At 35.7% G+C, this 26492-nt stretch overlaps 2 protein-coding genes across 3 annotated transcripts; both read left to right on the forward strand.

The window, feature by feature from the left end:
* The first annotated feature begins 2825 nt into the window (after positions 1-2825).
* On the forward strand, positions 2826-13868 carry LOC129269471 (uncharacterized). Its single transcript, XM_054906973.2, has 2 exons — positions 2826-3335; positions 11003-13868. The coding sequence occupies exon 2, from the start codon at positions 11086-11088 to the stop codon at positions 12037-12039; it is 954 nt and encodes a 317-aa protein (XP_054762948.2). The 5' UTR covers positions 2826-3335; positions 11003-11085; the 3' UTR covers positions 12040-13868.
* Positions 13869-15570: 1702 nt separating this feature from the next.
* LOC129269472 (uncharacterized) lies at positions 15571-24260 on the forward strand. 2 transcript variants are annotated; one of them, XM_064105815.1, is made up of 2 exons: positions 15571-16098; positions 18999-24260. In XM_064105815.1, exon 2 carries the CDS (start codon positions 19925-19927, stop codon positions 21389-21391), a length of 1467 nt encoding a protein of 488 aa, XP_063961885.1. In that variant the 5' UTR covers positions 15571-16098; positions 18999-19924; the 3' UTR covers positions 21392-24260. The 2 variants fall into 2 exon arrangements, with proteins under 2 accessions (XP_063961885.1, XP_063961886.1); XM_064105816.1 differs by lacking the exon at positions 15571-16098 and adding an exon at positions 17551-17761.
* Positions 24261-26492: the final 2232 nt, after the last annotated feature.

Here is a 26492-nt window from a genome sequence, read left to right on the forward strand (position 1 = left end):
TGACATGACTTGAATCCAGCTAATTATGAAAGAGTCCTATTTGTAATATGCACTGTATCTAAGTTCTTTCTGAATGGTTTAATTGGCACCGGAGGATGGCTGTATGCACAATTTTTTTTTCCGGGGGGGGGGGGGGGGTGTTTGGAGTAAGACAATTTTTTAAAGAAACTTTTAAGCAAGGGAGCATAGTGACTGAGCTTGTCATGGGGGTGGCTTTGCATTTTTCTAAAGTGATATTGAATTTTATACAAACTGATGAATTTTGTGAAAATTGTCAGTAGAAAATGCTAAGTTTTCAAAATTTCTAAGGGGACAACTGCCCCCCCCCCACTTCATACCACCATGTCTGGAAGGTTAATGGCGACCTTTATTGTTATAATTTAGATTAATTAGAGTCTTTTGTCATGAAAAGTGTAAATATGGCTAGCTTGACCTGCTTAATTGACCCCACTGGCAGAGGCATTGGTTACTGGCATTCTATTAAGAATCCATCTAGTATAATCTGATACATTCTTAAATTTACTCATAAATATTTTCTTTTTGAGATAATAAAAAGAGGTGCAACCCTCCAACTGACCTCATTCATCTTGCCCTAAAAATCTCCGAAATCAAAATAGGCCTATAAAATTGGTCAGTAAATAAAGATCAGTCATAAATATGTTTATCTAGTAAGCTAGTGGGCATTATGTCCACATCATTTACAGTCATTTTTGTTATGCTACACTGCAGTAAACATGTGATTGCAATGAATCTTCATACATGTAGAGCTTTTGTAAACATAACATCTTCAGTCTAGTTTTTCCTTTAGAGATGTGATTTTGTTGATTTTATTGTACTAGATAATGTAGAAGGTCCGGTGGATAGTGCAATTATAGCAAAATAAAGGTTAAACATTAAAATATAGTTATAGAAATAAATTCTTTAAGAGTTATTATATATTGTTTCTTGGTTCAGTTTAACCATTATCATCAAATTGAAGTAATCGTAATGCAATAATAAAAATATGTTTATGATTGATTGAATTAAATCTCAGCAAAACTTACATGTTGTCTCCAAGTTCTTTCATTTGAGAGTATTTTTTAATTAAGAGTAAATATTCCAAGTTAATTAGATAAATCTTTATCATGTGGTATTTCATATTAAATTGGCTTGATGCAAACACTTTCTATATTTTTAATTTGGGGTTATAATGTGGCCATTGTGGACCACTGTTGAATAACTAAAGATCGTCAATACAGCGATTTGATTAATGCTCCTACCCCCCCCCCACACACACACACAACAATTGTCTTAAAAATATATATCTTGCCATATATTACTTATATGTAATATAACATTCCCTATCAAAACTTATTACCCAGAAACAAGGGAGAATACCGGGTTTTCCCTCTAAAATTGAGTTATTCATTAAAATGGAAAATATGCGTAAATATTCCAAATCCTATCCCTTTTACTCCTCTTCTTAACACCTACTTTTTATTGTATTCATCTGATTCTTAATCTGTCCATCCTTTAACTATTGAAACTAGTGATAGCCTGACAAATAGAGTGATTTTATCACATAATCCAATGATTATGTTTAATCTCATTCTTAAAACTCCACATTTGTCCAACAATGAATTGACCTCTTGTTTTCCTCGATGAATTCGATCAAGTCTGGTCCCCCCTTTTATTTATTTGTCACCTTAATCAAAGCATTTCACCTTGATAACGGAACCAATGTTGTCAGGCCAAACATTTCTATTGATTGTTTCTTTCTTATAATGTGACAATGATTGCGGTCAAAGGTTACTCGAGTTTAATTGTTGCGTAATGGCAAATGATTCTAGTTTCTTATCGTGATATATTCATCACGGATATAAGATTATTTGTCATATCAGGGGGTCGTTTCATAAAGCTGATCGTAAGTTAAGAGCGACTTTAAGAACGACTGGTGAACATTTCTTACGAGCTAAACCATCGCCAGTGAACATTTTGGTGTATATCATATACCACAGGAAAAAGGTTCACCAGTCGTTCTTAAAGTCGCTCTTATAACTTACAAATAGCTTTATGAAACAACCACCTGACCTATAACATGTATAAGAGTTCAATTGTTATTAGATCACGTAGTATTTCCATTTAAACATAGGCATACTTCTGTATAAATATGCCTACCGGTACGGTGTTATACAAGAGGGTACTCGTATATTGTTTCCGCCCCTTCTCTGTCTATACCTCTTTCTTGGGAGTTTTCGTAAATATTATCATCTATATCCCAACATACCAACACACAATAATTATTTTGATCGATCAGTAAACAATGGATTTTTTTTCAAATTCTAAGAATTATAACGTATAAGTTTTAACCCCACCTCTTTGTTGAATAACTAAATCTAACTTTTAGCGTGTACTTTACATGCCTATGTAGGGAGGGTATTTCCATTAAACAAACATTATTGACAATAGTATCTTCCGAGGAAAACTGGTTTCGACTCTCACATTTATTCATCTTTATTCCCTCAGTTTTCACCAGTGTCTAAATCAAACCTCTATCCTCTATTGCGGTTGTTGGTATCAATGTCATTATCTACAATCGAGAATCCTTGATTTCGAGTAGCATTGTATTTCTCACTTTTCTTAGTTTGTTCATGCTGTCAAGTTCAGTTGTCTTTCTCTGACGTCACATCCTGACCCTATGACCTTTCACCTCACTAAACCCTCACGATCCTGCGCGAATCAGGGCCCCGTGCCCTCGACCCTAAAATCAAGTCTTGTTGCCTAGCAACAGCAGCGGATCTAAATAATCGACAGCGATCCCCGCCCTCCGTTCCCTCATCACCCCTGTGTCGCCTGGCCGTATCGCAGCAGTGCGCGCGAACAAAAACAGCCCCCACCACTAACAACTCCAAAATCTTTTCATCCAAACAGCTCTTTTCTTCTTTCTTTATCATCGTCTCTTTTCTACTCCTTTCAATGGTCGTGATAAATCGATACAAAGTGCAGAGTTCTCGGGACCCCTATACACAATATTTGTTTGGAATAACTTTATTCGCCTGCGGAACCGTAAACCGGCCGATGAAAGAGGTTTTTAATTCCTCTGAGTGGCTATAGACCCCAACAACTTGAGTACGATCAAAGGAGTTTGTGAATTCAAGGAGATGGCAGCTAGCAGACGGAATTGATTCATTATGCTCGCAAGCATAGATTATTTGGCCGATTATTTCATTAAATTCCGAAATCTCATCGCATCTTGGTACTGACTTTAATATGAGACACGAGAGAGCAGAAATCTTTGAAATGCGGTCAAGTTTTAGGTGACGAGAATCGTTCAGTGCGGCTCAACATTGAAATCGGTGAGTTACCCAGCATATGAACCTCGAAAAAAATTGAAAATATCTTTCTCTTGTTTTCTTTCGCCTGATAAATTGCATAAATAAAAGCAACAAAAAAAAACAACTGATGTAATAAATGACAAAAATATGTAAAGGAGCTTGGTGATATAGCAGGACCAGTATATTTGTAAGAGTAATAATGTATTAATAGAAAATGCAATGAAAATGAAAATGGAAATATGACAACTCATGGTATTTAATGACAGTATATTCTCTTCAATCAAGAAGAAAAGGTGTTTTGCATTGGTGACCTCCTTCAAGCAGTCACCACGTTAATCATGCTTAGCGTTAATTTGCCAATAAACAAAGAAATTGTCAAATATCAGCAAAACCCCCCAAATATTTGTGATTAACATTTTAAGGCGCATAAGTAAAACAATATATTGAAAGATTGTTTCATATTGAATGAAATTCAGTTCGGTTAAGGGTTTATTCTGTTCACCATACAGTCCATTAGCATCACAATTAAGTTGGGATACATTTTTAAAGAAAATCATACAATAATAATTATGATTCATATCGACCATGTATAATCGGAATTCCAATATCATAGTATCATTGATTAAATAGGATATGTCATAATCAATTTACAATATATAGACAATCACATACCTCACACATTGGACGACAGAAAATGAAAATGAATTTGAAAAGGGCTTGAATCCCTCTTGTTGGTGAACATTTAATGACCTGAATGTCACGTCACCCCAGTTTAGTGATTATAAATTTGATTTTAAGATGTTTCTATATCAAACTAGGAATTTGTTATTAAATGATTTATTCCGTGTTCTTGAATTGAATCCTTTGAGTGTGTGTGTGTGGGGGGGGGGGTGGGGTACAAAACTATATCGCTATATACCCGTCTGACCACAAGGCTGACCCCTTTGATTTATATTTCGAATATTTATTGAAGGAGACAATGTCAACGCCAAGCAACGAAAATTGATATAAAATGTAACACCAACCACCATAATGATAATAATGATAAAACAATAACACAAGTTTTTTTTAAACCACCCCTATAGACTCATATTTTACTTTGCAAAATGATATTATACCGTTTATCAAAGAATATCAGGTCGCTATATAGTCCAGAAAGTTCAGCCCAATATGGGAGAAAAGAAAATCCCTATAAACGCAATTGAATATATTCTAGTATAGGTCCATGACTATACTAACATACCTTTTTCCACATCCTTAATGAGCTACGCGCACATCACATCTTACCCATTCAAAATTACTTGTATTTAATGATTATTTTGTTGTACATTGTTTTACCTTGTTATTTTGCTTTTCCTCACATGTCCCTCAAATTGTATATATATTTTGTACTGCTTTGTATATTTGTTTCGAACAGAATATTGGCAGATGCCGATGATGTTCCAATAAATTCAACTCAATTCATCTTAACCATTTAAGTTTTTTTTACGGGAAGAGGGGGTGCCTTGTTCTGGTGGCACATTTTGCTCAACGATATACTTGAGTGCCCCCTTGATGGTCAAGTCTTAACTTGGGTTCAGTCTTTTTCAATTTAAAAATTATCTTTTGGAACTAAGTTCGTACTGATTTGAAAGCTTATTTCTGTTTTCCGAGCCTATCCAATGTACAGGTACTTTGTCTTCAAATGAACCAATAAGTTGTAAAAGTGGCATTCATACTGATTTAATAGCCTTAATTATTTCTATACCACCACGATATTCTGAATGCCCCCTTATGGTCAGGTCTTAATTTGTGTTAATTGTGCCTTTCTCAGTAAAAACAAAATCTATTTTGGGACCAAGTTCGTACTGATTTTCAAAGCTTATTCCTGTTTTCCGAGCCTAATCCAAAGTACAGGTACTCTGTCTTGAAATAAATCAATGGGTTAGCAAACTGGCATTCAAACTGATTCAAAAGCCCTAATTATTTCTATAACACCGCGATATTCTGAATGCCCCCTTATAATCAAGTATTAACTTGGGTAAGCCTTTTTCAATTTAAAAATTCTATTTTGGGACCAAGTTCGTACTGCTTTTTATAGCTTATTTCTGTTTTCCGAACCTAATCCAAAGTACATCCAAAATGAATCAATAAGTTGAAAAAGTGGCATTCAAACTGAGTCACAAGCCCTGATTATTTATGAGTGCCCCCTTATGGCCAAGTCTTAACTTGGGTTTAATCTTTTTCAATTAAAAATTCTATTTTGGGACCAAGTTCGTAAGCTTATTTTTGTTTTCCGGGCTTAATTCCAAGTACAGGTACTTTGGCTTGAAATGAATCATTGGGTTGGCAAACTGGTATTCAAACTGACTCAACAGCCCTAATTATTTCTTATTCACCTTAAAAGATTAAGATCAAGAGGTGTTTCTTTACAATGTATTATCTTAGGCAAGAAAGTGACGCTCAAATTAGAAACTCTAAAGGGTTTAAGTCAAAGGATAAGGGATGTTTTTGTAAAGAGAAGTCCCGGAGAAAAGTTCAATATATACATGATATAGGAAGGAGATGAGGTTTGCCGCAAACGTGACACAATTGGAAACTAATTTCCACCTAAGTTTTAAAATAGCAAAAATAAACCATTATTGTCAAATACAGCATTTTGTATAGCCAACCTGATTTATTATGGAATCTTTTGTAAGAGCATGAAGGGAGGAGCCACTTAAAATATAATGACCATTTTTAATTACTTCATAATTATATGGAAATGTGTCAACATTTCATTTTCTACATTAAAGGATGCAATATCAATACTTTATATCGCTCATTATAAAGAAAGGGGCATTGACGTTTTATATCCGTTGCTCATATTGTCAAATACTTATTTCAATTACCCCGCCCCCTTATTATTAATGTGTATAGCGCAAATAGCATCATATGCATTTTCAAATTGTATATCAAAATCACCCGATCCATTTTCTTAAACATTTGGCATGAGGACAATATACTACTACGACTATTACTATTACTCTACTACTACTACTACTACTACTACTACTAATGCCACTACCACCACCACCACCACAACAACAACTACAACTACTCCTACTACTACTACTCCTACTTCTACTAGTACTCCTACTATACTAATACTACTACGAATAAGACTTTGGCTACAACAACATAAAAACTAAGCCTTCTCCCACAACAAACACCACTACAACAACTCCAATTCGACTAAAACTACCGTGACGACGAAGACAAAGCAACAGCAATATTTTATTGAATTTTTCAATTAAAAAATAATAATTCGGTATATAGAATGCAATCTAAGGCGAAATGTAATATTTCATGCGTTCAATATCATCCAAATTGTTTCGACATTTCTCAATGTGATCGATTGATAACGTTTTGCTAGGCCGAATATTATGTAATATCAGACACGATCCGAATGGACATGGTGCATTGTTTCTTCATTTAATCGATTTGTAACTTTCCTCGTGTGTATGTTTTTCTCAAGGGGAGCTTTCACTGTCTCAAGCAGTGTTGCCATCCTCGATACTTAGCAGCCATTTTGAATTCCTTTCTCTATTTTCAATAGATCGACCTCACCGAAGAATGACCCATTTTATTCCAGTATTGGTTAGACTTTATTGCTTAAAATCGATATACATCGTCATAAAAAAAAACATCCTGAAAGCTTTTCGTTTAATAAAGAGAGTGGTGGTTGTTAATTGGTTGGGGTTAAATGGGTCACAATTGGCCCCAATACGCTGTTTGCAAATGATTTCATCTCAATTACAACATGATGATCGCTACGATCCAGACAGGTGTCGCCTACTGGGCAATATCGTACTTCTTTTTTTCAAAATACCCCTTTTCATACCTGATTAGTACATTTTTTTAATGGATAATGCGCATTTTTTGTCTTAAAATGGCTTTCGAATTTTCTGATAAACATTCCTGCTTTTACCTAACATTATTTGAAGTATGCCACAATTGATCAAAATTAAGGAAGCCCCACTAAAACATGTTTATGTTTTTTCCTAGTAGTATTTCTCAGTGCCCTATTCCATCTTTGATATTGCTAATCATAATATTTATTAGTGAGACATCACGGGGGTAGGGGCAGTGTGGAAAAGTGCCCCCATTTCCCAAGCATCACGAAACTAATCTTTATTGAATCGAATGCTCTAATTATTACGCATTTTTTAACGATACAAACATGATCATGATAATACAGGAATAAAATCAAAATTTATCATACATGAATAATTAAAGTATAAGTGTCATTGAAAAGAAAAGAAAGAAATTAAAACAAAACACAGGATTGCTAAACTTTGGTAGGAAGAAAACGAGTAAGCATTGCGTTATGTTGATACCAGATACCTTTTTTTTTTCGATTTGCTCTATTTCATTTTCAACCGAACAAAATACAGATACTTATGTAAAAAAGCGACCTCAAACTAATCAATTCTTGCCCATGGGGTGATCCTTTTTTTGTAAAATTGTCTTTCTTGTCGGTGTGTTAAACAGAACATTTATTGAAGACGGCGAGAGGGGTCAGACATGTTGTTTTTGGAAAACAGAAACCTTAGCAATGTTCAGCTGATGTTAAAGGAAGCTCTAAACGGGACAAAGTGTCAACCCTTTGTTGATTTTAATCATTAGCTGTTTGGCGGAACCATTTCATATACATGAGATTCATAGTTTATAAAGAAATCAGTTTGTCATTAAAGTATTGATAATTGACTCGCCAGTCGATGTCCTTTGAGGAAGATTTGGCAGATCTTTGGGGGAAATTGGGGTTTCTTTTCACGCTTTGATTATTTCTGACACTTTTTTCCCCAATTATCATTGTTGAGTTATACATGTTATATCGAAACCTTAATCATGTTGATATTGTCTATGGGAGGGGCGAGGGCTCCCTTTTTGAGATACCAACAAATATCTGATCAGGTTTTTAATCTCTTACCCTTCGGGATTTTAGGTAATTACATTTGTTTTACTTGATTTCCAAACATCACTTTATTGGTATTGATGATGAATCGCGAAACTTGATTTACATTGAGGTAGCGTTGCTCCACCAGCAAAAATATTAATATTTAAGAATATTGAATGTCCAGTGAACCATGACAGTGCAATAAAGCCAGTAAAGCTATTTTTATGTAATTTATCTTTCCTAGAAAATTGAAAACGAATAGGAGAGATGGAATAAACAAATCATTCCTCCCTTGTCAATTTCAACGGTCGTGGTTCCTATAATTATGGGAATATAATGGATGGAACTTAATGTTTCATGGAGAGCACTATATTTTTTGTGGTCGACTTCACAAATTTCTTCATCATGGCGTCCTGTCAAATGACACACTTTTGTCCCTATCATGCCTATGGCCATACTTATCTTCGGTTTCAGAGAATGGTTTGTTCGACTTTCATTCATTTGTTGAAGCTTGTGAAATACTTTCTGAAGAACCCGTACGTCATACTTCCATGAAGATAGAAATAAAGCAGTGATTTAAAGTGTGTGAGCATAGATCATCTCTTCAGAAAGGATTTTCCTTCAAAATTATTTATAATTATTTTGTTCTTTGTTATGGTCTTGGTCTCATCACTGCCTGCGGCAATTTAGCGTAATTATTGAAAAACGTTAAACATGTTCGTTTTAGATGTATTGTGGCAAAATGTATTTTTTTTCCTTCAAATTAACATGATAAGTGGCTATAGGATATTTGATACAATGGCATATTACTAAATAGTTCAATAATTATACTTTTTATCATTAGTATAGAGACGTTTTGAAAATACTGATTACTTTTTTTTAAATCCATGTTTTTTTTTTATTGTCGTCCTCGTCCTCTTTGTTCTTCTTCTTCTTTTTTTTTTTTTTCTTCTTTCTTCTTCTACTTCTTCTTCTTCTGCTTCTTCTACTTCTTCTTCATCTTCTTCTTCTTCTTAATCTCCTTCTTCTTCTTAATCTTCTTCTTCTTCTTCTCTTTCCACTTCTGCTCCATAGGTGAATATGACATTTTGATATAAAATGTTTTTAAAAATACTTTATTGCGTTCAAATTTCGTCTGAAGTACACATACTGAAAAGAAATCGAGAATAGAAATCGACACCATTTCGTTGACATGACAACAGGAAGCCTGTGATATTTCGAGAGACACGTAACCAGATGAACTTTGCCACCTTTGTAGTCTCATGTACGATCCTTGAATTAAATGTTTATGTTACAATATACACTTCTCAGTGAAAGACAGAATGACATGCTGATATATAAAAGGTCCCTGAAACTTTGACACATGCAATATCAAGGAAAGACTGAGTATTCTTTGCTCTTTTACCGGATTTTATTCCTCAGGGAAAGTTGTATTTGACCAGAATCCATCCCGATGCATATTTTGAAAAACTCTGTCCACATTTTATACTGCTACTATAAGGCTCATATTCTTAAACTCAAGTTGAGTAACTTTGATCATGGTTCAAATTTTTAAACCTATGAGCCTGCAATTGGCACGGTGTGTAACCATTAAGTGTGTCCCCTAGCCCAAACTGTAGATATTAAATTCATCAGTAAAAAATTGCAAACTAAAAGTTATTTTGAAAAATCTGTCGTGAATGATGGATACAATAGTTCAAAACACTAACACCTTTCCAAAGCTTTGGTAAAATTTGAATGAGGTCAAATTGATGGAAATGCTATTCCAAACTTCAAATCTTACTAAAGGCTCTTTACCAATGTGTTATTTTTCCATTGACTGATTTTTAAAGGAAATTCTCTTCTTTTTTTTTTTACATCAGATTCAGCCCAGTTCTAAATTGAAAATATTCATTGTATGAAATACTCATAAATATCAGATTTCTTTAATATTTACGTTTTTATTATCAGGTTTTGAAAAGTGTATCCATCACACAATTGTCAAGGTGTGTGTTTGATATGCACTGGATGTGTTAAAAGGGTAACTCTTTTTTAAGTTATGTATGCTCAAACTGTGCTTTGAAATACAATTATGAATCATCCATAATTATATTTAAAAATGCATTGGGCTGTGCGGGAGGCCCTTTTTGCGCGGCGGGGGTCGACGGTGGGCTGTCATTCATATCAAATGCCATTAAAAAGAATTATTTTAATTGTGTTTCAGCTCCATCGATTTTGTTTGTTTGTTATATTCAACAAAAAAGTACAACGAAACCGAATCAAGGCGAGAACAGTTTCTCCTCAAATTCTCCGTGTCTGTATTTTTCATTTGGTAAAATTTGATGTGTGGCGAAACAAATCAGCGCGGACTATTTCGGCATTTACTGTTATCTTGACTGTTTCTGTGTGAAAGACCATTCGGAAAACAAATAAAGGAAACAGAAAGGTGCGATTGTGTATTTAGATGAATGAATTGGTTCAATGCGTGGCTCCGGTTCGGATTAGTGTTCCTGGATTAATCCAGGAACACAGTTCGGATTCTCGTATAGCGCCCTCTAAAGAAATGTCGAGACAGTTACGCGTCTGCCAACCGGCGGGGGTGACGAAATATGAACAACCTCGTCATGCTCTCTTTCATTGTATATATTGATGTCCTTAATATCATTCATTATAACTGAAATAAAAATTATTTCTTTGAAGGATATTGAAATTTTGATTTATGTGATTTTTGATACTTTTAGGATTTCGAATACACAATTTTTATCGTCATTATTTATGTTTGTCTTTACAGAGTTTTGATGGTGACATCCAACGAATGACGAGATACTAGGATCGATTCTTAATGCACATGGTCAAGAGAAAAACAGGAACAATATGAATGACGATAGGGCCAAGCCTGTCAGCGCTCCTTCACGGGTATCAAGTCGAGATGATGTGTGGAAAGACATACGTGACTGGGCAAAACCTAGCAGACGAACTGACGATGACGATGATGAAGAGGGTGGCGATCAGGGACGTATTATCGGTTCCCAGATCAAAGACAACATCACAGAGCAAAGACTCCTTGAAAGTAGATTGCTTGATTTATCCAAGGAGAGGTATAAGTTTATAGTTCATGTCGCATGGCAGAGGAAAGCGTTCATGGACAAGCAGAGATACAAGACTAGTGTTATGAAAGACTTGCTCCAAAACGTAGAAACTGTGGATCCGAATTCGCCGGCTGTACAGAAGGGAAAGAATCAGCGAAGTCGGTTAAACGAGAAACTCGAAACTTACCGCGATCTAGTTCGTAAGACATACAGTGAACAACGCAAGAAGGAACTGCAAACGTGCGCGCCAGATCCGGAAGAAATCAAGCCAATTATACCGGGAACCTATGACGATCCGTTGTACAAAACCGAACCGACGTTCAGCGCGAGGAGCAAGAAGCGAAGTGTTTTTGAAGGAGGCAGGCGGCGAGCATCACAAAATCCGACGATGTTCCCCGCGATTCAACCGCCGGAAAAGACCCGGCAGCCGAGTGTACCTCCGAACAATACGCGCCGCGGTACAAGCCGCGGTAATGGGACAAATCGCTTACCAGACGCGGTCGGAATGAGAGCGGGCCTGACAACCGCTCCAGGGCGCAGTAGCCGAGACAATCGTGACAACGGCATGTTAAATCTATCATCAGAACACATTCCTCGTTATTTGAAATACCGCTCGGTTTACGACGGGAGGTTTAAAGGACTTGAACGGTCACTGTCAGCGAGTTATGACGGAAAGGGTGGTCCTAGCATCGAAAACATTCTCAGTGGGTTACCACGTAGTATGTCCGTTGCTTTATAGTAAAAAAAAAAACATTATGAAATAAAAATAGATTTGCTGCTTTTTTATTGATTCGAGTCTCTCAGTCACAATATGATGTGATGATAATCCAATATAAACTCGGAGAAGAATACTGTCTTGAAACAGATGAATACTTGTTTCCGAGTATCAGAGTGACATCGCATGATCGATCAATGTTGTGTTGTTGGCAAGTTTTGTATGACATGAGTATTGTATAAGCGGAGTCTACTTGGTATCCGATATAAATTGAGGGTGCGCTAAAGAAAGAGAGATGGGATTTTCGCTGGTATCTCAGGGATTATAATTATCCGCGAAATTTTGTGTTTATGGATGACCTTCACTTCTTGCACTGAAAGACAAAATATTCATTCCCAATAGTGACTTTGATTATCCGTTTGAAGTGTGGTATATGTTTCGGGATTGTATTGGGATATATGATATATGTTTTTTTTTAAATGTGTGTGTGCCACCCTCAAAAAATCATGAACATTAAATGTGTGCATTAGCACCGTGAATCATTTTTACATACTTTGAATAAACATTCTGATTAAAACTAGGTTTAATAAAACTGTTCGTATGATTATGCATGACCCTCGGAACAATTATTGTATGATGAGAAATCGGATTGTGTATTTTTAAAAGGAGGTAAAATATTATCATTAAAATTAATGCTCTTAAAATGAAACTTTTTTATGCAGGGTATAATTTTCGACATGATGTCATCGAGATAAATCTTGATTTAGTAAAAAAAAAATAATAATCCCACTTGAAGAGACATATGCAGCTAGCTTAAGAATGCTCTTTATGAAAAACTTAAATTATGAACTAATAATTTTTGTATTGCAAATCTTAATTTGTTTGAATATTAATTAACCTGTACATGCCTAGTTTTATAGGGAGGATTATCATTCCATTTGAAACTGCATCGGAGATGTGCTCATAGCTTTACACGGACATGATGGAGATGCTTGGTTATGAAATGTGGAAGTAGGTCAATATTGAAAAGTTGCTAAATAACATGACATTGACAAACCATTCGATGTTTCACATTGAGAAAGAACGACTTTATATTAACGATCTCTTCATTGACTATTTAAATCTTTGGAAAAATGGACCTTACCACATGTTATCAGGAGAAAGATAATTTTGAATATAATTAAATAACCCTAACCAAGCAAGGCATGTATTGTTGCTCAGGGAATATAAAATTGATTGATTACACTCCGATTCAAAACTTTTTTAATTGATATGATAGATATAAACAACTTACAAATAAATGTAAATTCTCTAAAACAGTGCAAACTGATTGCTCTAAATAATTAACATAATCACGTGCATCATAAATGATATATAAAAGAAAAATCGGGTATTTGAGAAATTCCCTGCTGATCTTGCCTCGGACATAGTAAGGATTTAAAAAAGTTTAAAATCATTTCAGTCTATTATAGTCATGTCACTTTGTGTTGAACTACTACGATAAAAGTGGCATTCTTTAATGCGATCATGATCAAGGAGTATTGTTTGAAATATTTCATCGGAGAAATTCAAGTTCATTTAATTAGTTAAAATGGTAAGTTTTATCTGAATATTGTGTGAAGTAAAGTCACTTTATAACCATGCTCATGAACATTCTCCTGCAAAGGTTTTGTGTACTGTACATATACAGTTACTGTATGTACTCTACGATTTACCAGTGCCATTTATAGAAACTGAATTAATTGTTTATTTTTGTTATTGTTTAATGTAAATGAGAGACTCTATGAAATTGATATTCACTGTTACGATCCTTGTATAAGATATTAAACTACACCAATAATACTGAGTTAATATGCGTGTATGTATTAGTCCTGTTATTCATTGTACTGTGTCGTGGTCGAAGAAGCGAAGATGATGGTGATGACGTTTATCAGGTTATCTTGTCAATGGTTTTATTTGGGGGAGGGGGGGGGGGTTGAATAGCGATGATTTTGATGATGATGGTATTGACTGCAAACGGTGGAGACAAGAATATTCCCATGACATTATTTAGTTAAAAAAAACTCTCCACTCCTTAACAGAAATCGTGATGATGGTAGTGGTGGTGGCGTATGGTGATGATAATGATGATGATGACGATGATGATGATGGTGAGGATGATGGTGATGGTGATGATGATGATGACGATGATGATGACGATGATGAAGATGATGATGATAATGATGATGATGACGATGATGATGATGACGGTGAGAATGATGGTGATGATGATGATGACGATGATGAAGATGATGATGATAATGATGATGATGATAATGATGATGAGGAGGATGAGGATGATGATGATGATGAGGATGAAGATGATGATGACGATGATGATGGTGGTGGCTTTGTCGTTGTGTTTATATGATTTATATGATAATGTTGAATTTGAACATGTATACATATTACTCTTTTAAATACAAATAAACATACAAACTCCACGATCAATCACTCCATTTGGTTAAAGTAAATTACGCCCTCCTCGACAGCATATTTGATGTACACGGGGTACTCTCGAAAAAATGCATTTTACATCCATTTAGACAGACAATGTCGTACGGGGATGGGCGCTTCGGAGGCTTTAGCCCCCCCCCCCAAAAAAAAAAAGGAAGATGATCATGTGTTTCTCACAAATAGTGTGGTAAAATCTCCCCTGAATAATCTCAATTGATTTAATCTTGCAATTTCTATCAGAGTCATGTTGATTTGAAATCTATAGATAGAGACTAACACTAAAATTAAAATTTGAGAGTGAGGAATAAAATTATTACAAGAACAGTTTATTAGTTGGTCGCTCGCTCCGCTCTTCAGTAGAATATAATGAGATTATATACTTTTAGAAATCTGATTATATTTATAGTATTTTGAACAAGAAACGACGCAGCTAACACAAAAACCGTTTGTTCTTACTGTTCAATGCGCTCGTCCTTAAGGCCAATTCATGGCCGTACGCAGATTTATTTATTTCATTTTTTTGCTGAGGGGGCGGGGCAGGGCACGTAAAATTAAAAAAAAAAATCGAAAGCGAGGGAGCGAAGCGACCGAGTTTGTAATTTCGCCGCTTTTGCATTTGTAAAGTGAAATTGAACAAATAGAATTTTTCAAAACTTTGGGGGGGGGGGGGGGGCGCTCCCCCTGCTCCCCCGCCGCGTACGGCCATGGGCCTAATTAAGAACCACTGGGGTGTGCCTTTTCATGTGGTCCAGGCTTCCTGGTTCGGTTTAGAACCATATGCCTGCATGAATAAAGAATGAAATGACCAATGAAAACAAATTAGATTACATAATAAAGTGACATTTTGAAGGGGGTTGGGATGACACTACAAGGGGCCACCCTGCCTATACTTTCGAGAGGTGGAAAATGAAAGAAATAAGGGGGAAAACGAAGACAGGAGATAATTTAAAGATTTTAGATATCGTCAACCCCTTTTATTCAATTCAGAAAAAATGACGTCACCTTGACTTAATTGCCCCTATCAAATTGCCCTGTCGCCACCATATTGGGGGAGCTGGTGAATTGAGAAGTTTAGGACAACTGAACCACGAATTCTAATGTTTTAATTTGATGAACCAATATTAAGGTGAAGAAAATATATTGTTTTAAATTAGAGAATGAAACGAAATAAAATACGAATAGAGGGAAGGTTGGAGTATTTACATGGTCCAAAGTAGCGATCGCAATGAGAGGTGCGCCTGTTAATTTTTGATGTAGTATTTCTGAATGCTATACAGTTATATTTTATCGAGAGGCTTCAATCACCAATGATCGTGCTTCCAAGTGATCTCATGTCGCTTTGTTGGGTTTTTAATCCCGTATTCACTAAGTGCAACCATCTGTAGGACGAGGGGGTTCGACTTTGCTACCATGCCGGCCGCTCGGCCCCAAGGCTCAGGCACTTAGCAACCGCTCGTCACGATCAATACCCCACGAAGAAACCTGGTTTTAATGGCATTTTCTCTCCAATGCACATGCATGTGCTATAAATTAATACAAATTTGCTCAAACCAACTTCATAAATCATTGGACGCTGCTGTTTATAAGGTAAGCAGAGCTTCGAAATTTCAGAATAAACTTTAGTGTAAGCTTCGATAACTATTAGTGATTGATTACGTATCTTTTGTTGGAACAGAATCCATAAAAGTTGTAAAGTCCTAACTATTATACACAAGAAGGGTGTAAACTCCAAAGTATAATAATATTCTGATGTATCTTGGAATCAAGCCTTTATTTATTACTGTTCAGTTCGATCCCGAGTTCAAGAAACGTGTGTAGTAAAATATGACACCCTAAACAAGAATACGTAGTATGTAAAACTTCATTCTGTATATATGTCACTGTGTTCCATTCGCAATTTATCACAACAATTTATAATCAAGAAGAAAATTTTTATCAGACCCGTTTGAGATGCATTTTGCCACTATCAAAGAAAATAAAAACACTCAGGTAGGTTTCACAAAAAGAAGTTTTTAAGAAAATCATGGCGGCAATATAAAAGAATGACAATATTGGATATATCAGATTATTGTTTTAATCATTGCTGAATCAGAGCAGGTGATGAATTCGTGAAAATATATTAAAATATAGAGGGGTATTGATAAAAATATATATTTTTCATAATATTAGGAATAGACTCCTGTAAATAATATATGTATTATTGCAATTACAAAATCGATATGTCGGTGTATGGTGTACTAAACCGTATTTTTTTGCGACATTCCAAGATTAGTTATAATTAAAAACGAAAGCACAACAACAGAACAAGATATCACGTGCAAAGGTCTCAATAATGTTTCGTCATCATCTTTTTCTTTTAAAGATTCTATATTAGTTTTCGTATAACATGTTATTTTTGATAAGTATTGTAAACGTTAAATTCAAAGAGCTCTGTGTCCAATAAAAAAATTGGCAGGTATGTGATGATACTCATGATACTTGAACATCGATATGGATACTTGTTACAATGTTGCCATGAACTTATTTTGACGTCAAATAAACACAAAAGCAATGACGTATTTCAGTGTTAATCAAACTTATTCATCACGCTCATGAAGTTGATGCAATGATAGAAAGAATAATAATACTTTATATATCATCCTATTGATTAATGTAGTCTTTATATTATAAAGACTACATTAATCAATAGGATGATATAAAACGTGGCTTTGTTTGGAATATTTGTACAATTTTGCATTGCGTTACGTTATTTTTCTCTTAAATATCTTTTGATCGATCATTTTGAACCTGTACTGTATTTGAATCGATATTTATCCTTTATTTCTATGTACAGTAACTATTTTCTTTTTGACTAAAAGGCGAATGAACACAATTGCGGCGGGCCAGTACAACTGGTTTGCAAACTCAAATGAACGAAGCAAATCAATATTGTATTATCTTTGCCTGTGTCCTCTCTTGTAAAACTATCCCACAAAGATCAGTGTTGATCTGTAAAGCAAGGTTAGGTTTTTAAAAAACCACCGTGAGTCTATGTCATCCACCACAATCATGACAATACTGGGTATAATGCACTTAGCAATGGCGACATGTTTATCATGATGTGAAACTTAATGGCAAGCATAAAGACGTTAAGAAATAAAAGACTGTGGTAGCTTTAATTCCAGTTTATGCGCTTCCTTGGAGCTTTATTGATCAATATGATAGACTTCATAAGGAAATAAGCACATCTATTTTGCAGTTTACTTGTTTGGTAAGTCATAAAACGTAAGGAACTTCTAGCTTTTAAATTCGTTCCATTCAGTGCTTTCTCGACTCCTTTTGGGACAATGTAATGTGTACGGCATTCAAAACTTGTTTGTATACATCTTTATTTATTATGTTGCTGCATGTTAAAGATGAAGTATTTCTTTTATGATAACATTTTTTAAATTGTGAGACGTCACAAGCGTGCAGCTCGCCCACCTACAAATCATACAATATAAATTCCATAAAATGCTGCCCCCCCCAAAAAAAAAATACTTGTGCTGTATCACCGGTCTCTCTATTTGACAAATATTTCCATCGGATAGATTTGTTCAGTCATCATTAAATCATTAACATAATATTTTAAGGAGGTTAATATATCGCATAAGGGCAGCTGTCACAACTATGTTATCGTGGTTATATATGTGACTTTTTGCTAAAATTTCATTTATAAAATAACGTTTTCCGTTTGAAAATATTAAAACCAAGTTGATGCCAAACTAAGATAGTAAAAACAAATTATCTAGAAACAGTTGACTGACTCCGGGACTAACTAAATATTGCCCGAGTCTTAACGACTTATCTAACACATTGTCAGTGAAAACCTTGCAAAAAAAAAAAAAAACCTAAAAAAAAAAATCAGTGTGTGTCTACTTCTGGTAATTATTTCTGAACGATATTCTGTCAAAAGTAGATAATAATTGGACTTTCCAGTGATTCCATGGCCATAGGAAGATTTTCCCAGGGGGTGCTGCGTGTATTATTATCCATAGGCAGTACCCCCAGGAATCTCTGGTAGGTGTGGCAAATCAAAAAAATATAAGGAAAATGACCAACATTTTGTACTGAAACTTTTTTTTTGGCTTGCCAATTTCTTGGCACCAAAACGGCGTTCACTTTGTGGTGAAATTGTTTCTTTTTTTTTTACTTGTCAAATTTACTTCAGCACCCCAGTCAAAAAGTCGCCCCAGGGCCCTGAGTTATTCCTAATATTGATTTGTGAAGTTTAATTTATACGGTTGTCCAAAATGACTATCGCACGAATATTTTGTAATGCAACTATGACAACTAATCAAACTCGATCAGCGCTGCTGAGTGATGAACACTTGGTTGTTGAATAAGTCTACATAATGCTACACATTTCAGACGTATTTCATCCATGTAAAGATATATTGACTGATACTCATCATGCGTAACAATCATGACACTTCTCATTTCTCTTGTATCTTTGTATATTGCTTTAGATCGTCACGTCACTTTTGAATAATAGAGTGATTTGAGGCATCACCATGGCAACCGGTCAAACACCACGGCTGCGGCGGGGAGAGAAGAAAAAAGAGTCTCTGAGTTGATGGCTGGAAGAGAAAGAGAGAGACGAACGAACTTGATATGAATGACTTTTGACCTTGTATATTCTACAAGTGCACCGTCCACCATTCTGCTCAGAAGTGTACTTCAGATCAGAGCGAGGAGAAATAATAGATTGGTATTGTGCGCGAAGACTGGGAGGAAATAACAAGTGTTCTACGACCAATGTTCTATTGTGATTTGCTTTCAAAGATTTGACAACAAAACGTGGACATCGAAATACAGTCTGTGCAGGAAAGCATTAGTATTTTGTTCAGTCACTTTTTGCCAAGTTTTGTTTTTGAATGTGGATACATGGGAATGGAGTTTATCACGGAACTGAAGTCTGCAGACTGCTGTTTGTAACAATCTGATTCTGTTATGTTAATGAGCTGGGGAAAGAAGAGCGACGGCAGTATTATTAGCGATTTCGCCCTGCAAATTGATAATTTCAATTTGTCACAAAAAAACCTCGCAGAGTGTTCTGGAGATGTGCTATTGTAATAATACGCCCAGAGTCGGAATGCATCAAAATTAATCAGTGACACTGAAAGTACTTACTGAGCTAATAAAACTGCGCCCATCGTGATTTTCATTAAAGATTGTTATGATTCAATGAAACCAAAACGTGTGCAATGTACTCATATATCAGAAAAGCTTAGCCTGATCCGTTGTTTTCAACCAAATTGTCTCATCGATGGATCCCAAATCTATATAGATGACAAAGTTTTGTTTGTATGCAATCAATGGAAAGGGATCTGTGACAATGATAATGCTGAACAAAATATGATTTCTGATCGGCCAGTCCTTTGAATTCGAGACGATGACCCAGAGGCTGACCGAAGCCATCGTTCGGCTTCGTTACCGCCAGATAAAAGCTTTGCTAGACCAGGGGGTCAATATCAACAATAAGCTGGACGATGGTCGAACCCCACTGATGGTTACCCTCGATGTGCCCGATGACGAAAAGCGAAGGCATATGTTCAGGTTTCTCGTACACCATGGTGCCGAGATGCTGGAATCGGACAGTGATGACGTCACAATATTTCAACATTGCTGTCGTCTGGGGTTCCTGGATCTGATGGAGATAATCCTAAAGAAGGCCGGGGTGAGTGCCGTCAATATGATGGGACGTGATAAACATGGTAGAAATGCTTTGTACCATGCAGTGGCCAGCGAGGATGAAATTATAGTCAACAAGGTCCTGGATCATATTGATTTGAGACAGCAGAGCGTTGACGTGCCCGACAATGACGGCTTGACGCCGCTTCTGTTCGCCAGGCGTCTGGGGTTGACGAACATCGCTGACTTGCTCATTAAGAGAGGCAAGGCCAACCCACGAATATGCGACCGACAGATGCACATGAACGCAGAGGAGTGGGCTGAAGCAGCGAGACGCAAGGAAGAAGAAGAGCAAGCCCATGCCAAGAAATTGGCGCGAGAACGTTACATGATCTTTCCTCCTATAGACCATGCCACGAAAAGGAATGAAAGGATCGCAAAGATGAAAGCGAAAACAATTTCCATGCCAAATCTTACCACGAAAAATTTGAACATCAGCACTTCAGTCTCGTCTTCGATGTCATCATCCTTGCCGAATAGTGCCTCGACGATCGACAGCCAACCCTTGCGATTGCCAAGCTTATCTCAGTCGAACAAACACTCTCGACATCCCTTCGCCAACGGCAACGACGTCGATTTTCGAACAAAGTCCATTGACTCCGCCATCACACTGCTTGGACTTGCGTCACAAACAGCAGACGACAAGCAATACGCGCAATCGTTTGTATCAAGCAGTCAACACAGGCCTGTCGGACATGCGCAGAGCAAGAGCAGCAATCGTCAATTGCAGAGAACATGGGCGACGGTGATGGATGCGTACTCGGTCCAAAATACAGCAAATTTTCGAAAGCCCGCCAAAGCGCCAAGTCTTCCCGATATAAACGCCGACATGGACGCATCGGGCCAACGGACAAAAATGTCGACGCTTGCGATTATCATGCGAGCGACGCGAGGAGTAGGGAAAGGCAAAATGAAAAATGGAAAACACAAATTAAAAAGCATTTCTGAGTCCAAAGACGATGGCGATCACGAGCACAGAGGGAAGCTTTCTCGACGTAAGACGTCAACGCTTTCGACATCGTCTGTGCGTCCGGATGGAAAATCTACAGAGATCATGTCTTCTTTGCAAGAAGATGAAACCGAATGGGGTTCTAAGAACAAGAAGAAAAAAGACAGACAAAATTCATCTCACAAGAATGAGCCGTTGCCAAAAATATCCGTGTCATGATCCTTTTCAGAAAGTATACGCCTTCTCAAAATACAATTGTTAATAATGATGTTTTATAATGATACTGAGTTATGATATGAAATGTTGTATTTCGTATAATGTACATGTATTTATATTATATGGTTTTATGACTGGAATCAAGCTCGCAGTCTACGAGAGCCGCGGCTATATTGACTTAAAATAATATATAGCGCAGAGCGGCCCTTATAATATATCGGGCATCATAATTTGAAAGGACCGCTCCCACGTTTTTTTTATATCTTGATTGGCCGTTTAGTAGTATTACCATGATGTAGTTCCCGGGGGTGTCGCCAAGTTTTAATTTCAGGGGTGCAAAACGACCTAATCAGTGCCGTCATTAATTCCCCAATAGAGGTTTATTGGTTTTGACCTCTTTAATTCATATCTTTTTGAAATTATCTTTTTCCTTTCGCTTCCATTATTGTCTCATCCTTTCCCCCCGCCCCATGGCCCCTGATGAGAAACCACTTGGTAGTTTGATAATTTGATGAAAGGGTTTAGGTATAACAGTGCCTTTTAATGGCCTTATAATTTGCTTACCTTATACTTGCCAGTGTGACTATTGCCATGTCATAGTCAGAATTTCTCCAGTAGTCGTATTTGAATTACTGCATAAAAATAGTTTGATTTTTCGAATAACGGAATATGACTGACCAATGTTTGAAAGAATGATCCCGTTGAACAAAATGTCTTTATAAGTTTCACACATCACAATAAAGAATTATTTTCTATTTTTAATATTTGATTTTCGTGCAAGTCAGATTTAGGTGAAGTGTCATGTGGCCCTCAAATATCGAAGACTTGTAAAAAATCATGTTTTTAATGTAATCATATGTGTAGATCATAATACTGCTAATGTCAAAAATGTTCTCCGTATTTCCAAAGAGCTCTATATACATCATGTATATTGTAAGTGTAACATCAATTCAATTTTGCACTTTACATTTAAACTCCAGAAAACTTGCAATCCGCCCTTTTCCTCATTGAAATTTATTTCCTTCTATTATTGTTATTGCTTCGAAATACATCTTATAATTCTGTACCCATTGATTTTTCAACTAAAACATGTTCAAGAAACCTTTGACTCCGCATTTCAGCTGGTCTACCCTCGATTAAAGAATAAAGTGTACACTAATGTAAAAATCATGTGCTTTGACATATTTCCTCAGATATATTGGTTATCTTTTCAGAACAAATACTTTTCTTGATTTCTTTAACTGAAATTAAGTCAGATCACAGAATACCGTGCAAGAGTAAAATCGTTATATTCGCTTCTGGAATAACATTGACTCATACAGTTGATACCATTTCGGGTCAGGCAGAATTGAAAAAATTTATTCTAAATTTGTGTGTCGAAAACCAGATGGTGTAATATATATGGAAGGAGATATTAACTGCAATTGAGATATGATATTTGGATTAAAACGGAATGACTGATTTTATTTCAGAATCAAATTTAAAAAAACTTAAGCCGATGCAAGTTGATTTTAATGGTTTGGTTCATTTATTTTTTTTACGTGATAAAAAAAAAATCACTTGATAAAAAAATAAATCACTTGAAACATACATCTATAATTTTCATCTGCTTGTATAGTATATAGGCATGCTGAAACACGTTCTAGAAGCGAACCTTCTTAAGGACATCAGTGGCGTAAAGATGGGAGGGGCGGGCTTGAGGGCGCTTGCCCCCCATATTTCACGACCAAGAAAAAAAAGAGAAATGGAAAGAAAAGGAAAGAAAGGAGGATGAAATATGACAGTATTTTTTAAATATTTTATGTCAAAATCTATCACGAAATTGAATTTTTGTTATAAAAATTTAAAAAAATTTGCTAGCTCGTGAGCAACTTTTCGATAAATTTTGCCCATATGTCTGGTTCCCTCCAATTTTTGGCTCATTTCGCCACTGAAGGACATTTATGCCATTTTCATACATTCTATTACCATGCACTACACTATAAACAAGTTGCATTATATAGAGACTCTTCAATTTTATTTTATCCCAGACAGGTGTATTTGCACAAAGGATAAAAGTTAAACTCTTACCTGCTTTACGACCTATATATATCGAGTATTATTGATCGTTTCATTCACATCTTTCTAGTACCAGAAAAGAACGTGCCTCAGGAATTCTATCTGTCTTTAGATTAGCTTTTAAAAGTGTTTATAACTTTTCGAACTGGGTATACAAAAAACACTCGGGTGACTACTGAATTATTTTGAATTGATTTCACCTTCAAATGAGTATGACATGCAGTGCCTGATTTCAGAAATGTAATGAAATATATATTATAGACCTACTTTCGTCGTTTAGTATGAAGTAAACTTACATGTATAGACTGAAACAACTGAAATATTAAAATTGCCTTTAGCCTTCTTTAGAACTAAGGTACGACGAACATAAGATTTTTCTTCGAAGTACATAAAAATTATTTCCTTCACCAGCTTGCTTAGAATAATGTTGTGTATTTTGCGGACATTAAACTTTTTGATAGGCTACAAAAATACTTGATTTGGTTCACAATATAAGAGTGATATACAATGTTTTTTTTATTATAAAGTTTCACCATGTAGCTACTATGAGAATTTAGAATTGGGTTGTGGAATTGGATTGATATTTCCCACGTATACTTTTGCTGGGAGGTGGCTGCAATCGTATGTGAAATATAAGTATCTGATATTGATTCGACTTGTTTATTAGTGATATGAAATATAATGATAATTTGATATTATTATTATTCCGATGAGACGATAGCTATCATCATGTATATGGCCTATTTAACATCATTGTATTCTTGTGAGAGATCGTTAATTAAATGAAAGATGTGCCTTCAATAGAAATTAATTACTGTGTTAATTCGATTATTCTGTGATTTAACATCCGTGTTTTATTTTGTTGTATAAGGGGCTCTGTGTCATGATGTTACCATATTTACCGAATGATAAATAATGATTAAATATTTAAATTAATTAATAAGGATAACAAGTCAAACCTCTCATTTTGTAATATACTTTCTCCTTATTTTTAAATTAAAATGATAATAAAAGAGAACAGGGGTAGCGCCCCTGCCCCGTGACTTTTCAGTTATAAGAAATAAAAGAAGGAAGAGTAGGAAGAAAAGAGAGATAGAAGTGAAAAAGGGAGAGGTCTGGGTGTTTGACTCTAATACCCCTCGAGAGAAAAAAAAAAGTAACAGCACCTTTAGCAAATTTCAAAATAAAAATCTCTGTAGGGTGTATACACTTTTTATGAATGTTAATGTTAATAAAATGCCTGATTTCCTCCTGTTCGTGGGTTTCTCCATTACCCATTACCCCAAAATGGATATAGCAATGGTCGGCTAGACCCTTAAAGTTGATTGTTTATCAAATCAATACACCTTGTGTTCCAAGTCTCGTACTGTGAAATGAAAAGCACTTAAATTCTTTAACTCGATAATTAAGACTTAAATCGAGCATCCTCCTCACCAAATATTGTCTTATTTGTTGTGCAAATAGATAGTTTGCCTTCTTCTCAGACTAGAATGCTCGCAAGCGACTTTTCAATTAGGCGAGAAGAATTTTCGTTGCACAGTAAAATCATGTTTTATTTGCAAAAGTGGATTTGAAGAGTGTGTTTCTAAAAGGCATTAAATCCATATTTATATCTGTAGTAAAAAAAAATCCATAGGGATTTGGACAGGCGTCCATGGAAAAGTAATGTTAGAAAACACCATTTATTCGTGATTGGTTTCGTCATCATTTACATTTGATAATTAATACTGCCTTTTAATTCCTAATAAACATTTTCTTGCATAACATTTCGTAGGATTTTACAATTCTGTTTTTACACAATAAAGTGAACGACTGAATGAAAATGCATTGATGGTCATCAAATTATTAAGAAATTGATAGCTAGTGGCCTTTTATTTATTTTTTCTGACATAGGGCCTATATCAAAAGTTCATTTTTTTTAATCAAGTGCATTAAGTGCCTTTTGGAATCAAGCCATTCGTTTGTTTTCTCCGTTCATTTGCTCTGCATGTATGATCATTCAGTACGTTCATTATAAAATAAATATTGGTAGTGGGCTCGGTGGGAACTCAACAAATATTTATAAAGTAATTCCATCGAAAGCAAGGATCGAAACAAATTTTTATATTGCGTTTATACAATGTTGGCTGAAAAAAGTGTATCTGAAAGACATAGAAATCCTAAATAGGGGAGAGGGTGGGAATAGATGGAGAGGGAGTGAGAGGGGGAGGGAGGAAGAGAGAGGGAGGTAGAGAAGAGAGATAGAAAGAGGAGAAGGGGAGGAGGGAAGTAATATTGAAGAGAGAGGGGTAGGGAGAGAGAGAGAGAGGGGGGAGACCGACAGACAGGGGGATGCGTTTAGCTTGGAATAAAAGTATTATAATGTCTTCATGCACATTCTTCAATGTCAGGATCTTATCGTATCAATTTACTTTGAAACTTTGTATATGGCAGTTTGAATTAATTTATCAAATGGCAGTTAGAATTAATTTATCAAATGACGCGCACATTCACCTGTGGTGTGTCTACGGGGGGGGGGCAAGGGGGCACGTGCCCCTGGCGCCGCTTTCAGGGGGGCGCAAAGCGCAAATAAAGAAAATGAAGACAAAAAATGAAGAGAAAAGGCAAGGAATAAAGGCACATAAAAGGAATACCACTGAAGGTGATTGATACCCCCGTCCTATGTTATTACCATGGTAATGCTGTTCCCAACACATTTAGAAAATGAATCTTAATTGCAAGTCCTTACCCTTGGATGAATATCCTTGCCAACTACGGTTAGTGTTATACTTATTCTCTTCAAGAATTCCAACAAACAGTCCTTAAAATATTTATTATTAAACGCAATTATCATAACTTTTCATCTCTATCTGCGGGTTTGCATTTTGATACGTTACTCTTCATTAATTCTTACAAACGGTTCTCACATTTTGTCTGGTTTAATTGTCAAAGCTTTTCGTCATGCGCTAATTTGATAAGGTATAAATCCTCTTCATCAATTTTTAAAATCATTAAAATTTCCCTTTTAGTTGATGATATATTTTATAAATAAAAATCAGCCCGCGCT

This window comes from Lytechinus pictus, chromosome 10 (assembly GCF_037042905.1).
Source record: "Lytechinus pictus isolate F3 Inbred chromosome 10, Lp3.0, whole genome shotgun sequence".
In the NCBI taxonomy this organism is placed as follows: Eukaryota; Metazoa; Echinodermata; class Echinoidea; order Temnopleuroida; family Toxopneustidae; genus Lytechinus; species Lytechinus pictus.